General features: G+C 55.3%; 1 protein-coding gene across 1 annotated transcript; it reads right to left on the minus strand.

The window, feature by feature from the left end:
• Positions 1 to 251: 251 nt before the first annotated feature.
• On the minus strand, positions 252 to 14523 carry ZC3HC1 (zinc finger C3HC-type containing 1). Its single transcript, XM_082075104.1, has 10 exons — positions 14109 to 14523; positions 12059 to 12170; positions 11729 to 11879; positions 9137 to 9220; positions 8440 to 8567; positions 6056 to 6213; positions 4710 to 4935; positions 3261 to 3467; positions 2406 to 2615; positions 252 to 661 (listed from the first exon to the last, which is right to left on the minus strand). Exons 1-10 carry the CDS (start codon positions 14237 to 14239, stop codon positions 593 to 595), a joined length of 1476 nt encoding a protein of 491 aa, XP_081931230.1. The 5' UTR covers positions 14240 to 14523; the 3' UTR covers positions 252 to 592.
• Positions 14524 to 14555: the final 32 nt, after the last annotated feature.

A 14555-nucleotide genomic window follows, 5' to 3' on the forward strand; every position in this document is an offset into this window, starting at 1 on the left:
GGCAGCTGATTGATGCTGGGGTATCAAGCCAGGGGCATCTCTGCGTGTTCAGGGGCTGAGACAACGGCAAAGAGCCCAGATCAGGCAGGGGAAGCGGTGAAACGAGGAGTGGGAAACAGGAGAAGGAGGCAGCCGGACACTGATCCCACAAAGATGAGCATCCAGAGGGATACAGGAGCCACGTGCAAGGTCCAGAGCTTATCCCACCCCGGGAAGAAGGACCATGCTGGCAGTAAGGAAAAAGAAAAATCAATAAAAACAAAAGTGAAATGTTTATTCCCACCTGGCGTAACTTCCCTGCGCCGCTGGTGGCAAGTCACAGCTGGACAGGACGGTCACCCCGGTGAGGTGACCACGTCTCCTCGTCGGCCCCGCGCGCCCACGGCACGTCCTGGCTCTGTACGGGGCCAAGGGCCACAGCAGCAATTTGTGAAGGCGGGGGGGGGGTCTGAGGAGGACAGTGAGGGAGGAGGGGGCCCCAGAGGCTGCTGGGGGCTGTGTTTGGCATGAAACATCCTCAGTGTCCCCCCACCAGGGGGACAGAGATGCTGCGGATCTCTGCTCCGTGCTGCCAGCCAGGCGGCAGTTCGGTTCAGGAGGAATTCATGGTCTCCCACTGCCGGAAAATACGGAACACTTTGGAGGACTTGACCGAGAGACTCTGCGGGAGAGATGAGCAAAGCGAAAACCAGAGGTTAAGGCACCAGAGGTTAAGGCACAGCCCTTAAAAGTGGCCGATAAGATGGGGAAAGACTTTTGAGCAGGGCCTGGAGCGATTGGACAAGGGGTGATGGTTTTAAACTAAAGGAGGGAGATTCAGGCCAGACATGAGGAGGAAATTGTTGGCCCTGAGAGCCTGGCCCAGGTTGGCCAGAGAGGTGGTGGCTGAACCATCCCTGGAGACATCCCAGGCCAGGCTGGACGGGGCTCTGAGCAACCTGAGCTGCTGAAGATGTCCCTGCTCATGGCAGCGGGAACTGGGGGAGCTGGGAAGGACCCTTCCAACCCAAATTATTCTACAATTCACCCCAAAACCCCTGAGGACCTGCCCACCAAGTTTGTGAAATCACAGAAAAAACAAAACAAAGAAAACCTCACCAAACCAAACATATGAAATATCCTAATTGGCTGCCAAGACATCAATTTGCTCCTCTTCTTTATTATCCCTATTTACCACAACTGGAGGGGGAGAAAAGTACAAGGAGCCAGACAGGACTCCAACCACCCCTCCTCCAGCTGGGTCTCACACCTCTGACTAACGTCCCATCCCACAGGACCTGCTGGCGCTTTCCCAGCACGTAGCACAGCCAGAAAGGACAGACCTGTTGGGGACACAACTCACACCAAGACCCCATGACAAATGCTGAAGCAGGACTTGCCCAGGGCAGTGATGGAGTCACCAGCCCTGGAGGGTTGGACAGACGGAGATGAGGTTCTCAGGGACATGGGGCAGGGACAGGGGTGGGGGAATGGCTGGACTCGATGATCTTGTGGGTCTTTTCCAACCAACATCATTCTGTGATTCTGTGACTGCTTCATTGGTCCCTGCAGCCCCGAGCAAAGCAGGATGGAGCCAGGAGGAGAAATCTGAGCGGATAATGGGGCTCAGGGGGTCTGGGGAAGCAGCAGCAGCTTGGGGACGGGGGCTCTGTCTCAGCTCTGCTCTCCAGGCTCTGCAAACCCCCCAGTTCTACAGCTCAGGGCTGCAGGGACAGTCGGGAGCTCTATCGGGACATGAAATGAAACTGGATCTTGGGCAGCGCTGAGCCGCTCGGGACAGGCTGTTATTTATAGTGGCCCTTGAACAGATCAGTGTAACAGATGAGATCTGGCCAGGGACAGCCTGAGAGAGTTGGGGTATTCAGCCTGGAGAAGAGAAGGCTACAGGGAGACCTTATTGAGGCCTTTCCGGACTTAAAAGGGGCCTGTGAGAAAGATGGGGAAAGACTTTTGAGCAGGGCCTGTTGTGACTGGACAAGGGGTGATGGTTTTAAACTAAAGGAGGGAGATTCAGGCCAGATATAAGTAAATTGTTGTACCTGAGGGTGGTGAGAGCCTGGTCCAGGTTGGCCAGAGAGGTGGTGGATGAACCATCCCTGGAGACATCCCAGGCCAGGCTGGACGGGGCTCTGAGCAACCTGAGCTGGTGAAGATGTCCCTGCTCATGGCAGGGGGGGAACTGGGGGAGCTGGGAAGGTCCCTTGCAACCTAAAACTTCTGTGATTCTATGAGAGGCTGTCAGCACAGCCGGAGGGGAAGCTGAGACTCTGCAGACACATCCTTGGTCCTTGCCACCCAGCTGGCCCTGCATTTAGCCCAAACAAAGCACGTCTACCTCAAATTCTGCTCCAGACAAGGAGTGTTTCAAGCACTTGACTTTGGGGCTGGGGATCCCGCAGACTCACCACAGGCTCCGTCTCAGGCACTCTGTCACATTTTCTGGTGGCGAGGAGCGTGTTCAGTACCACTCGCCAGCCCGGCTCTGCCTTGGCAGGTTCCTTCTCTGTCTGGGCTGTGGGATCTTCCAGGGCATCTCCTCCCTCCACTGTGTTGACCCAGGGACACCAGTCACGATGCTGTGAGCTGGGGTCGAAAAAGCTCCTCAAAGATGTGTCCTGGATGGGGGAGGAGATGACAAATGACCCAAGGGCTGGAACAGCTCTGCTGGGAGGACAGGCTGAGAGAGTTGGGGTGTTCAGCTGGAGAACAGAAGCTTCAGGGAGACCTTAGTGCGGCCTTTACAGGCTTAAAAGGGGCCCATAAGAAAGATGGGGACAGACTTCTGAGCAGGGCCTGGTGCGACAGGACAAGGGGTGATGGTTTCAAACTAAAAGAGGGGAGATTCAGGCCAGAAATGGGGAGGGAATTGTTGCCTCTGAGAGTGGTGAGAGCCTGGCCCAGGTTGGCCAGAGAGGTGGTGAATGAACCATCCCTGGAGACATCCCAGGCCAGGCTGGACGGGGCTCTGAGCAACCTGAGCTGCTGAAGATGTCCCTGCTCATGGCAGGGGAGGAACTGGGAGAGCTGTGAACTTCCCTTCCAACCCCAACTATTCTATGATTCTACGACTTTGAAGGAGGGCAGCATCAGCATAGTTTAAAACAGACTCCAGTGACAGGACAAAAACCTCTCTGTACTTAAGCACCGGCCTTGAGCTGGCCCAGTGCTGCTCTACAGGGACAACACTGACTCCTGGATCAGGAGCACCCTGCCCAAATCCCTCTCCTCCCCATGCAGGCTGGCCCTGTGCCCTCACTCACCGAGCTGCTGGAGGAGCAGAGCCGTGCCCGCTTGGCTCTGCGCAGAGGACTGGACGGCACCTCCGCATTGTCACTCTGTACCATGCTGCGGGTGACAGGGCGGCTCCTCAGCGGGGGGCTGGTCACCTCCAACTCAGCCCGGTCCATGGGGACAGGAGAGTCCCAACCCCGTGAGCGAGAGATGGCCGGAGATGGGCTCTTCTCATGCTGCCAGTGGAGAAAGAACAAGGAATTAATAGAGGTCCTCTGCTCACCAGCATGTCCCTTGCTCACCAGCATGTCCCTGAAGGGGAGAGGGGGGCCCTGTCCAGCTCAAAGCCTTCTCAGTCACCCTGGCAGGAGCTGTGCCACCTTCCCTTCCCACCAGAAGCATCTCAGATGTGTCTAGTTAGATGTGGGTGACGGTAGCATCTGATTCAGAGCACCTCGAGTTAGACAAACATCAGGATCCTGGTTAGAAAGGTCTTTTTTCGTGTGGGAGGGAAGGGAAAGGCAGCAGCAACCCACTTTGGCTGTAGGCAACATGCAACAGGAGACATGGTACCAGGATGAGCTTCTTTCAAGCTGGACAACTAAATTACATTGGTCTTGACTCCTGTGTGCTGCTGTATCACCCAGATATCACAGAATGTCCAGCGCAGAGCAACGAAGATGATGAAGGGAGTGGAGCATCTCCCGTGTGAGGAAAGGCTGAGGGAGCTGGGGCTCTGGAGCTGGACAAGAGGAGACTGAGGGGGGACTCATTCATGGGGATCAATATGGAAAGGGGGAGTGTCAGGAGGATGGAGCCAGGCTCTTCTCGGTGACAACCAGTGACAGGACAAGGGGCAATGGGTACAAACTGGAACACAGGAGGTTCCACTTAAATTTGAGAAGAAACTTCTTCCCGATGAGGGTGACAGAGCCTGGCCCAGGCTGCCCAGGGAGGTTGTGGAGTCTCCTTCTCTGCAGACATTCCAACCCACCTGGACACCTTCCCATGTAACCTCATCTGGGCGTTCCTGCTCCGGTTGGGGGATTGGACTGGATGAGCTTTCTGGGTCCCTTCCAATCCCTGACACTCTGGGATTCTGTGAATCATTTGGGTTGGAAAAGACCTTTAAGATCATTAAGTCTAACCATTAACCCAAAAATGGCACTGACCCATGTCCCTGAGAACCTCATCTCCAGCTGTCCAACCCTCCAGGGATGGTGACTCCAGCACTGCCCTGGGCAGCCTGTTCCAATGTCCCACAGCCCTTTGGGGAAGAAATTGTTCCCCACATCCAACCTCAACCTTCCCTGGCGCAACTTGAGGCCGTTTCCTCTGCTCCTGGCGCTTGTTCGTGGGGAGCAGAGCCCAACCCGCCCTGGCTCCAAGCTCCTTTCAGGCAGTTCAGAGATCAGAAGGTCTCCCCTCAGCTCCTGTTCTCCATCCCGAGCTCACAGGCCAGATGCTCTGGGCCATACCTGCTCGGAGCCTGGAGGGAGCGTGTCTTGGCTCCGTGTGAGCATCCTGCGTGGAGAAGCTGGTAGGAGGGGGCAGCGCTCAGTGGGTGCTGGCGAAGTGCTGCTCGGGCTGCAGGAGTCCAGCTCCGGCCCCGCAGATTCCAGCTGGTGAAAGCCCCACAGTCCCACCTTCCTCATGCAGCGGGAGCAGGTGATCACTGAGAGGTGCACAGAGCCAGACGTGGAGCTGCGGGGAGAGAGACAAGTCATATGAAAAGGTCAGGGAAAAGCCTGGGCCCTTCCCCAAAATCCCAGCTTTCAGAACAGATGCATGTCTTTGGCAGAGCACAGGAATGGTCTCAGTCACAGGTATCTGAGCCAGCACGTTTCAAGAATCATAGAATCACTTTGCTTGGAAAAGACCCTCAAGCTCATCAAGTTCAACCGTTAACCCACCCCTGGCACTACCCCATGTCCCTGAGAACCTCATGTCCATCTGTCCAACCCTCCAGGGATGGTGACTCCAGCACTGCCCTGGGCAGCCTGTTCCAATGCCCCACAGCCCTTTGGGAAGAAATTGTTCCCAACATCCAACCTCGACCTCCTCTGGCGCAACCTGAGGACATTTCCTCTCATCCTGGCGCTTGTTCCTTGGGAGAAGAGACCAACACCCTCTATGCTACAACCTCCTTCATTACCCCTCAACTGAAGCAGAGACTTACTGCTTCTGTAGCGCCGTGTGCCAAGAAGTAAAACAAGACTATTAAAATCCACCTGTAGTGCTGATTTAAATCAGTTTGGTTAAATTTTGGCTTGCCACAAAGCAGGAACACACTTGGTTATGGTAAATCAGCCAAGGGTGTCCCCATCCCACCCAGCCACAGAGGCAGCTCCGCTCTTCCCCACCAGCAGCACTTTTCCAGCCGCTTCCCCTTCAGCAAACTGCCCTCGGCACACACAGCGAGGCTGTTCTGCTCCCAGCGCACGCTTTGGGAAGCCACAAACCTTCAGGTCACAAACCTTCCCTCCCTTCCCGCAGGCCTGACGAGCACTGAAAGCATCACTGGGGATGATGCTTCAGGGATCGACTTCAGCATCTAAATCAGCAACAAGCGGGACAAGCGACAGCTCGGTTGTTTCGGCCTCTTGCTGCCTCACAGAGATATCTATTTTACCTGAACTAGCTTTGGAGTGGGATTTCTGGAAATCTGTCAATTTTAATAGCTGGAGATCATAATAAAATAGTGAAATGGGGATGTTGAACATTTCACAGGAGGGACACACGCATTCCTCTGGCCTTCAACAGGTTTCACCACAACCACAAAATGCAGCAGAGACTTAGGATTCAGGGCTACGCCCCCACCCACCTGCACGTCCAGCCGCACAAAGCCAGGACACAGGCAGGAACGTGAACTTGCAGGATTTCCGTGGTAAACTTCATTGGCAGTTTCTCTCCCTCCGTTTTGTGCTCCAGTTCCTCCCCAGTCAGCTGGAGCAGCAGGCTGATCTTTTCCTCTGTCAGGGACTGCAGGACAGAGAAATGTGGCAGAGTTTGTTAAATACACTGGTTCTACTCACAAATCACATCCTACATGGAGAAAAATCCCTTTTTCATTCCCCAAAATGGCTGGATGCATGAGCACCCTCAGCAATTCTGCTGTGGTTAACAAGCAAAAGCCACATGGAGCAATGGTTTCCTCCTGCCTGGTGACCATCTGATTTGCACAGAATCATAGAATGGCCTGGGATGTCTCAGGGATGGTTCATCCACCACCTCTCTGGCCAACCTGGGCCAGGCTCTCACCACCCTCAGCGTAACAAATTTCTTCCTCATGTGCGGCCTGAATTTCCCTCCTTTAGTTTAAAACCATCACGCCTTGTCATACCACAGCAGGCCCTGCTCAAAAGTCTGTCCCCATCTTTTATACCAGCCCTTTTTAGGTACGGAAAGGCTCTCCCCATTGCATCGACTCTTGTTTAAGCACCATTTGCTCCCCCAAGGATGTGTAGGGACAGCAAAGCAGGTCACAGCTCCACTGCTCAAAGCAAGCGTGAGCCCGAACAGTGTCTGTCTGTCCCTCTGCTCGCAGGCAGGCAGCAGGGACTGTGTTTGCCTGTGCTCAGGCAAATTGGGAGCGCTTCTGGGGCCATTGCTGAGACACAGTGAGAAAAGAGACCCCCCTGAAGGCTGTTGGTCGGGCTCCAGACCTTGCAGCTAGTGGGGAGCTGTGGAGATGTGATACAGCTGTTGGCTTTATGCTGTCTCTTCTTGGGGGGCTCTGATGGGTTTTATAGCTCAGCCAGCCCGTGGTGGCAACCATAAAACACCTCTGTGATTCCTGCTGAACGGATTAAGAGTTGCCTGTACAGCTTCTCACCGCCAAGAGCCATCTGTTTCCTGGTGAGTGAGCGCCCAATGAGCCAGACTTGGCCGGAGTAGAGCAGGACCTGGCCAGGTCCCTACCAGGAGACAATTCCACCCTTGCTATGCTCCAGCCTTTCTTGATGTAGCTCCTGTTCTTCCCCCCTGCCTGCTGAGCATCCTTGCAGAAGAGGCCACCCTATACCACACTTATATGGCTCCAGGGAGACCTTATTGCGGCCTTTCCGGACTTAAAAGGGGTTGATAAGAAAGATGGTGACAGACTTCTGAGCAGGGCCTGCTGCAATAGGACAAGGGGTGATGGTTTTAAGCTAAAGGAGGGAGATTCAGGCCAGACATGAAGGAGAAATTGTTGGCCCTGAGGGTGGTGAGAGCCTGGCCCAGGTTGGCCAGAGAGGTGGCGGATGAACCATCCCTGGAGACATCCCAGGCCAGGCTGGACGGGGCTCTGAGCAACCTGAGCTGCTGAAGATGTCCCTGCTCATGGCAGGGGGGGCACTGGGGGAGCTGGGAAGGTCCTTTCAACCCAAACCATCCTGTGATTCCATGATTCTATGATTCTGCCCACATCTCTGCACTAGGGCAGCCTCTGGCACCCCAAATTTCTGATTCCACCTACCGCAATGACTGTCTCCATTCTTGTGAGATCCCAGCTAAAGGAGTGATCTGCAAGCTGCCACATCTCATGGAGCGCTTGGAGGTGACAAACAGGTGTGGGAGCTGCCAGGAAGAGCTCCCAGGGAGTCTGTGGGTCCTGAAATCACTTCTTCTGGACACCAGAGAGCATCTCGTGTGCCAGGAAAAGCGCAGAGCGGGAACCGGACACCACACCCACTTATAGAATCACTGAATGGTTGGGTTAGCAGTGACCTTGAAAGCTCATTCAGTTCAAACCCTGCAATGGGCAGGGACACCTTCCACCAGACCAGGTTGCTCAGAGCCCTGTCCAACCCAGCCTTGAACACTCCCAGGGATGGGGCATCCACAGCTTCTCTGGGCAGCGTGTCCTAGTGTCTCGCCATCCTCACAGTGAACACTTCCCACCAGCAACATCATGGTGACATGAGGCAGCTGTGCCTGTGCTGGTCAAGGGCTTGCACGGCAGGTGAGCCTTTCCAAACTCCATTTTACATGCTTTTAAAAACACCAGGTGAAACGACCACATGGGGAATGTCCGAGGAGAATGCCAAGGTGATGACAGATCCCTCACAAGCACAAGAAGGGCTGAACTTTGCCCACCTGGCAAGTTGGAGCCTCCAGTTTAAACCTCACAACTGTTTCAGTCCAGATTTGCACAGCACAGGCATGTCCAGAATCATCATCAAGGACTCGAATGCACCCAGTCTTGGGGAGTGGAGGGAAACTCACCATGTTCTTCATGTCTTCTGGTCTGAGGGAGGGCAGCTGCAGCTCCAGTTGGCACAGGCTCTGAAAACGGTCCAGGAAATCCTGGAGAAGGGCTCTGGGTTCATCCACCAGCAGCATGGCAAAGCGATCTGGCAGAAAGCAAACACAAGATGTGATCAGCACCATAAGAATCTCTTGGTTTTTCAAAGAAAAGCTGAGCGCAGCCTTTTTACCTTTGCAACTGCCCTTCCCTGTGCACTGTGGCTTTGAAGATGAGATCTATCACCCTTTGAGCATCCCACCTCATCCAATCTCCCCTGTCCCATCCCAGTTACAACCCAAAAAAGCACTTTAACAGCCCTAGACACACTCAAAGATTGAGAGGGGATGGGTACAGCCTGGCATGAGGGTCCAGAAAAATTAGGGTTGGCCAGAGAGGGTGTAGATGAGACATCCCAGGCCAGGCTGGACGGGGCTCTGAGCAATCCGAGCTGGTAAAGATGTCCCTGCTCATGGCAGGGAGGGCACTGGATGAGCTTTGAAGTTCCCTTCAACGCAAACTATTCTATGAAAAAGGGGACTGTGACAACACTGCCCAGTTTGAGAATGTGAAGAGAAATTACAGTTTCTACAATGGGATACAACAGTAGTGACAGAAAAAGAGGAAAAAAGGGACTAAGGGTAGACACGTGTGCTAACCAGGTTCCGAGACACCAACCTGGGCAGGGGCTGTCGGGCCAGAAGCAGAACTTCTCATGCGCGGTGCACAAAGCCTTCTTCAGCTCCGCGCAGCGCTCCTTATCTGCAAGACAAAGCGCATTTTACACCCCTGCAGAGCCACATCCTTAGGGAACAGCTGGGAAAAACCAAAGCAGGAGGGGAAGGCACCAGGCTCCGAGGGTTTCCCTGTTCCTCCCCTGGGGGTGACGGATGTCGCCCCAGGCTGTAGGTTGCAGAGCCTGAAGCTTTCACCTCAAACTCATCTCCCCACCAAAAGGAGCAGTTGCAGCTCCAGCCTCCCTGCAGGCAGCCAGGTTGGCTCACAGGGTTATCTCCACAACCACAGGGCAGTTCCAACTCCTCACAGCCCGAATCCCCTCCCATTCCCAGGCATGGCAACCACAGAGCTGCAGAGACACAGCTCAAGCCAACCACCGGCACAGGAACCAGCTGCTCTTGCCAGTTTTACCTCCTGGGCTGCTGCCAGTCCCCACTTAACTCATCTGACCCCTCCATCCCGGCTGTAGGAGCCAAATCACAACCATATCTGGAAATCAAGCTTCCCCCAAAAATGATTTGTTACCTAATTTAACTTACTCACACCTTTCAGACTCAAAACATTTATTTTTTCAATTTCTTTTTCAAGCTCTTCCTCCAACCTCTGATTATTTTAGATTTTCCCTAAACCAGTGCCATTACCAACGGAATTAGGCCAAGGTTTATTTAGAAAAGATAGTCCGAACAAACAGCAGATGTCAATATTCAGAGGGACCCAAAACGAAGCACTAAAGCAGCTCCTCATCACAACCCACGCTTCGTTTGTCAGACATCAGGGTCGTGCTCTCTGCCGCCTTTCAGGGAACAAGAACAGGGATTTGCAGTAAGAAAACTGAGAAGAGGATAACACTTATTTGTGGTGGGGTCATAAATGCAGGTGGGGTCACAGATGCAGGTAAATGAAAGTGAAGGTCTGACAGGTGATAAAGCTCACGAGTGACACGCCGTGGGAATGAGTGAAGCTGGTGGCGGGTTTGGATAAGGAGAACAGGAGAAAGTTTTACTACTGGTGGTCCAAGTAGTTTAAAAAGGGCAGTGGAGGAATTTATTAAATAACTTACACAATGCAACCACCTGAATGGACTGATTTGGTGACCAACAGCCACCAACAGCCCACGTCAGAAACATTTAGTGGAGAATCAAGGCAGTGGATTAACCATGTGGGAAATAAAACTTTTTTAAAAAGGATGCGAAGATACTTGAGTGCATCCAGAGGGCAACCAAGCTGGTGAAAGGGCTGGAAGGAACATCCCGGGAGGAGCGGCTGGGGACTCAGGGTTTGTCTGGTTTGGAAAACAGGACAAAAGGCGACATCATCGTTCTCTGCAGGTTCCTGAGGAGGGGAAGGGGAGAGTGAGGTGCTGAGCTCTTCTCCCTGCGATCCAGCGACAGGACACACAGAAATGGCTCAGAGCTGTGTCACAGGAGGTTTAGACTTGATATCAGGAAACATTTCTTTACTGCGAGGGTGGTCAAATGCTGCAACAGGCTTCCTAGAGATGTGGTCAATGGCCCAAGTCACTGCTTAAGAGGCATTTGGATAGTGTCCTTAATAACAGGCTTTATCTCTTGGTTAGTCCTGAAGTAGTCAGGCAGTTGGACTAGATCACAGAATTGTTTGGGTTGGAAAAGACCTTTAAGACCATCGAGTCCAACCATTCCCCCACCCCTGGCACCACCCCACGTCCTGAGAACCTCATCTCCACATCTGTTCAACCCTCCAGGGATGGTGACTCCAGCACTGCCCTGGGCAGCCTGTTCCAATGCCCCACAGCCCTTTGGGGAAGAAATTGGTCCCCACATCCAACCTCAACCTCCCCTGGGCAACTTGAGGCCGTTTCCTCTGCTCCTGGTGCTTGTTCCTGGGGAGCAGAGCCTGACCCCCCCCGGCTCCAAGCTCCTTTCAGGCAGTTCAGAGAACAGAAGGTCTCCCCTCAGCTCCTGTTCTCCAGCTGAACCCCCCAGGTCCCTCAGCCGCTCCCATCACACTTGTGCTCCAGCCCCTCACCAGCTCTGTTCTCTTCTCTCCACTTGCTCCAGCACCCAAGGCCTTTCTTGGCGTGAGGGGCCCAGAACTGCCCCAGGATTTGCAGTTTGTCCTCCCCAGGTCCCAGCACAGGGACGGTCACTGCCCTGGGCCTGCTGGCCACACCAGTGCTGGTCCCAGCCAGGATGCTGGTGGCCTCTTGGCCACCTGGGCACACGCTGGCTCATGTTCAGCCAGTGCCACCAACACCCCCAGGTCCTTTTCCGACAAGAACTTTCCAGCTGCTCCTCCCCAAGCCTGCAGCATTCATGGGGTTGTTGTGACAACCATCACAGGTCCCTTCCAACTGGAACTATTCTAACCCATCTCCAACAACAGCAGCAAGAAGTTTCAACGCGTTCTCACAAACTAACGGAAATCTATTTGACTTGCACTTTATTTTCAGAGACATCCAACACCCAGCACCACCCAGGACAAGACTACGGGAGCCGTTTACGCACACAGTGAGTCCCCAGCCCACCCCCTGTAGCCGCAGGACATACGTACACTTGTTGAAGTCGAATGCGAGCTGCAGGCTGATGCAGAGGAAGGCCTGGCAGCTGGAGCACTTCAGCATGTCACACTCCACGTTGACCCAGCCATACTTGGCGCAAACCAGGGGGGAGAGATCGTGGGGTTTGCCCGCCCACTTCAGCGGGTGCTCGCGTTAAGGATAAAACCCCATAAATTACAAGGTAAGCAGTCAAAGGTTTAGCCAGGGTTTATCTGGCCAAAGAAAAACCTCTGAGAAGACGGAACCTGCGGGGAAGTGACAGCAGAAGGGTGATGGCAAAGCAGGGAGGGGGACGACTGGAAGCTCAGCGTCGGAAAGGATATGGTGAACGTTTCAACTCTGCTGAAATAAGCTTCCTTGCTGGCCGACTCCAAGGAGAGAGCGTCCATTTGAGAAGAGCCGTTAGCCAACTCCGACCAGTCGGATGTGTCCGTCCTAAAAGGAACAGCAAGTCAGCAAGCTGGGAAGATTTCATGAATAAAAAAATTGCACAAACCACTTTCTACCCTCTCGTCCTTCAGCCTTACCCTTCCAAGAACCTTTTCTCCAGAGCTCCCAACCTCGTGAGGTTCAACAAGGCCAAGTGCAAGGTCCTGCACCTGGGTCAGGGCAACCCCCGGTATCAACCCAGGCTGGGGATGGAGGGATGGGGAGCAGCCCCCAGGAAAGGGAATTGGGGTGCTGGGGAGTGAAAGATGGGACATGAGCCATCAATGTGTGCTTGCAGCACAGAAGGTAAATTGTATCTTGGGCTGCATCCCCAGCAGCGTGGGCAGCAGGTCAGAGAGGGGATCCTGCCCGTCCGCCCTATGCTGGTGAGACCCCCCTGCAGTGCTGGTCCAGCTCTGGGTCCTCAGCACAGGACACACACGGACCTGCTGGAGAGGGGCCAGAGGAGGCCCAGAAATGATCCAAGGCTGGAACAGCTCTGCTGGGAGGACAGGCTGAGAGAGTTGGGGTGTTCAGCTGGAGAACAGAAGATCCGGGGAGACCTTATTGTGGGCTTTCCGGACTAAAAGGAGCCTATAAGAAAGATGGGGACAGTGTTTAGAAGGGCCTGTTATGACAGGACAAGGGGCAATGCTTTTAAACTAAAGGAGGGAGATTCAGGCCAGACATGAGGAGAAAACTGTTGGCCCTGAGAGCCTGGCCCAGGTTGGCCAGAGAGGGGGTGGCTGAACCATCCCTGGAGACATCCCAGGCCAGGCTGGACGGGGCTCTGAGCAACCTGAGCTGGTGAAGATGTCCCTGCTCATGGCAGGGGGGGCACTGGGGGAACCTGAAAAGTCCCTTCAATCCAAACTATTCTATGATTCGATGACTGTGGCCCGTCTCTGAAGTCAGGGACGCTCCCAACACCAGTTATGCCGGATCCCGGCAGTAGCATCTGTGCCCAGAACACCAACCCTGGCCCTTCAGCTTCTCCGCAGTGCTCTTCTTCCGCCCAGTATTTGGGGACGCAAATCGTGTCCCTGAGAACACCCACGGTTACTTGGCTTTAGCCAGATATCCCCAAAGCTCAGCCACTCAGTGCCCCCAGAGGTTCTCAGTGTGTCCCCCCCCCCCGCCACTTCAGAGGTCAGAGACCCAGTACGTGGCTGTGGGGACACCAGAGCTCTCCAGGTCACTGAACTGCCCCTGCGCTCCCCATGCCTCCCAGTGCACATCAGTGCCTCCCACTGCTGCCTCCTAGTGCCTCAGGGTCTCTCGGTTTCTGCTACTGCTGCCCTGTGCCCTTTAGTCTCTCCAGTACTCCCAGTGCCTCTTAGTCCCTCTGACACTGCCTCCCAGTGCCACCAGTACCACCTCCCAGTGCCCACTGGTGTCACCAGTACTCCTAGTGTCTCTCAGTCCCTCTGGTACTGCCTCCCAGTGCCCCTTGGTCTCCCTGGTACTTCCCCCCAGTGTCACCGGTATTACCTCCCAGTGCCACTGGTATTGCCTCCCAGTGCCTCCTAGTCCCTCCAGTACTGCCTCCCAGTGTCACCAGTACTCCCCAGTGCCACCTAGTCCCTCCAGTACTGCCTCCCAGTGTCACCAGTACTCCCCAGTGCCACCCAGTCCCTCCACTATTGCCTCCCAGTGCCCATTGGTATCACCAGCACCGTCTCCCACCTTCCAGTGCCCCGCTCGGGCTGCCCAGTCCCTCCCAGTACACCCACCCCAGCGCCCCCTTTTCCCAGTACCCCCCCAATCACTCCCACTACTCTCCAACACCCTCAGCAACTCCTGCCGTCACCCAAGACCCCCTCCGAGTCTCCCAGTGCCCTCCAATAACTCCCAGCGCCTCCCAACCTTTCCTCCGCTACCACACGCCCGCCCCGCCCCCCTCAGCGCCGGTTCCCGCCGAGCCCCCCCGTGCTCCCCGCTCACCCGTCGGGACCGGCGGCCTCAGGGGCGATGCCGCCGTCGATGAGGTCGCGGATCTGCTGGGGGGTGACAGGGGGAGGCCTCCCCCGGGCCCCCCCTCCCGCCGCCGCCGCCCCGGCGCTGGGCGCCGCCATCTTGGTCCCTCAGCCCGTCACTGAGGGAACGGCGCGGGGGAAGCGCGGGGCGGGGGGGGGGGGAAGAAAACGCGGTCGCGTTCCGGCCCCACCGTGGGGGCGACCACGATCCCAGCAAGCCCTGCGCTGCCTCCTCGTCCCCACGGGGGTGTAACCGGGACGCTGACACCTCCACGGCGGAGCTCCGGGCCCCTTAAACCTCGGGCGCTGCACCCCCCGCCGCTCCCGCTTTCGGCGACCGATTGCTCCAGCCCGTCTCCACAGCGGCGGCGACGAGCAGGCGCGCGATCGATTGCGCGATGATCCATCGCTCATC

This window comes from Streptopelia decaocto (genome assembly GCF_964273445.1).
Source record: "Streptopelia decaocto genome assembly, chromosome: 1".
In the NCBI taxonomy this organism is placed as follows: domain Eukaryota; kingdom Metazoa; phylum Chordata; class Aves; order Columbiformes; family Columbidae; genus Streptopelia; species Streptopelia decaocto.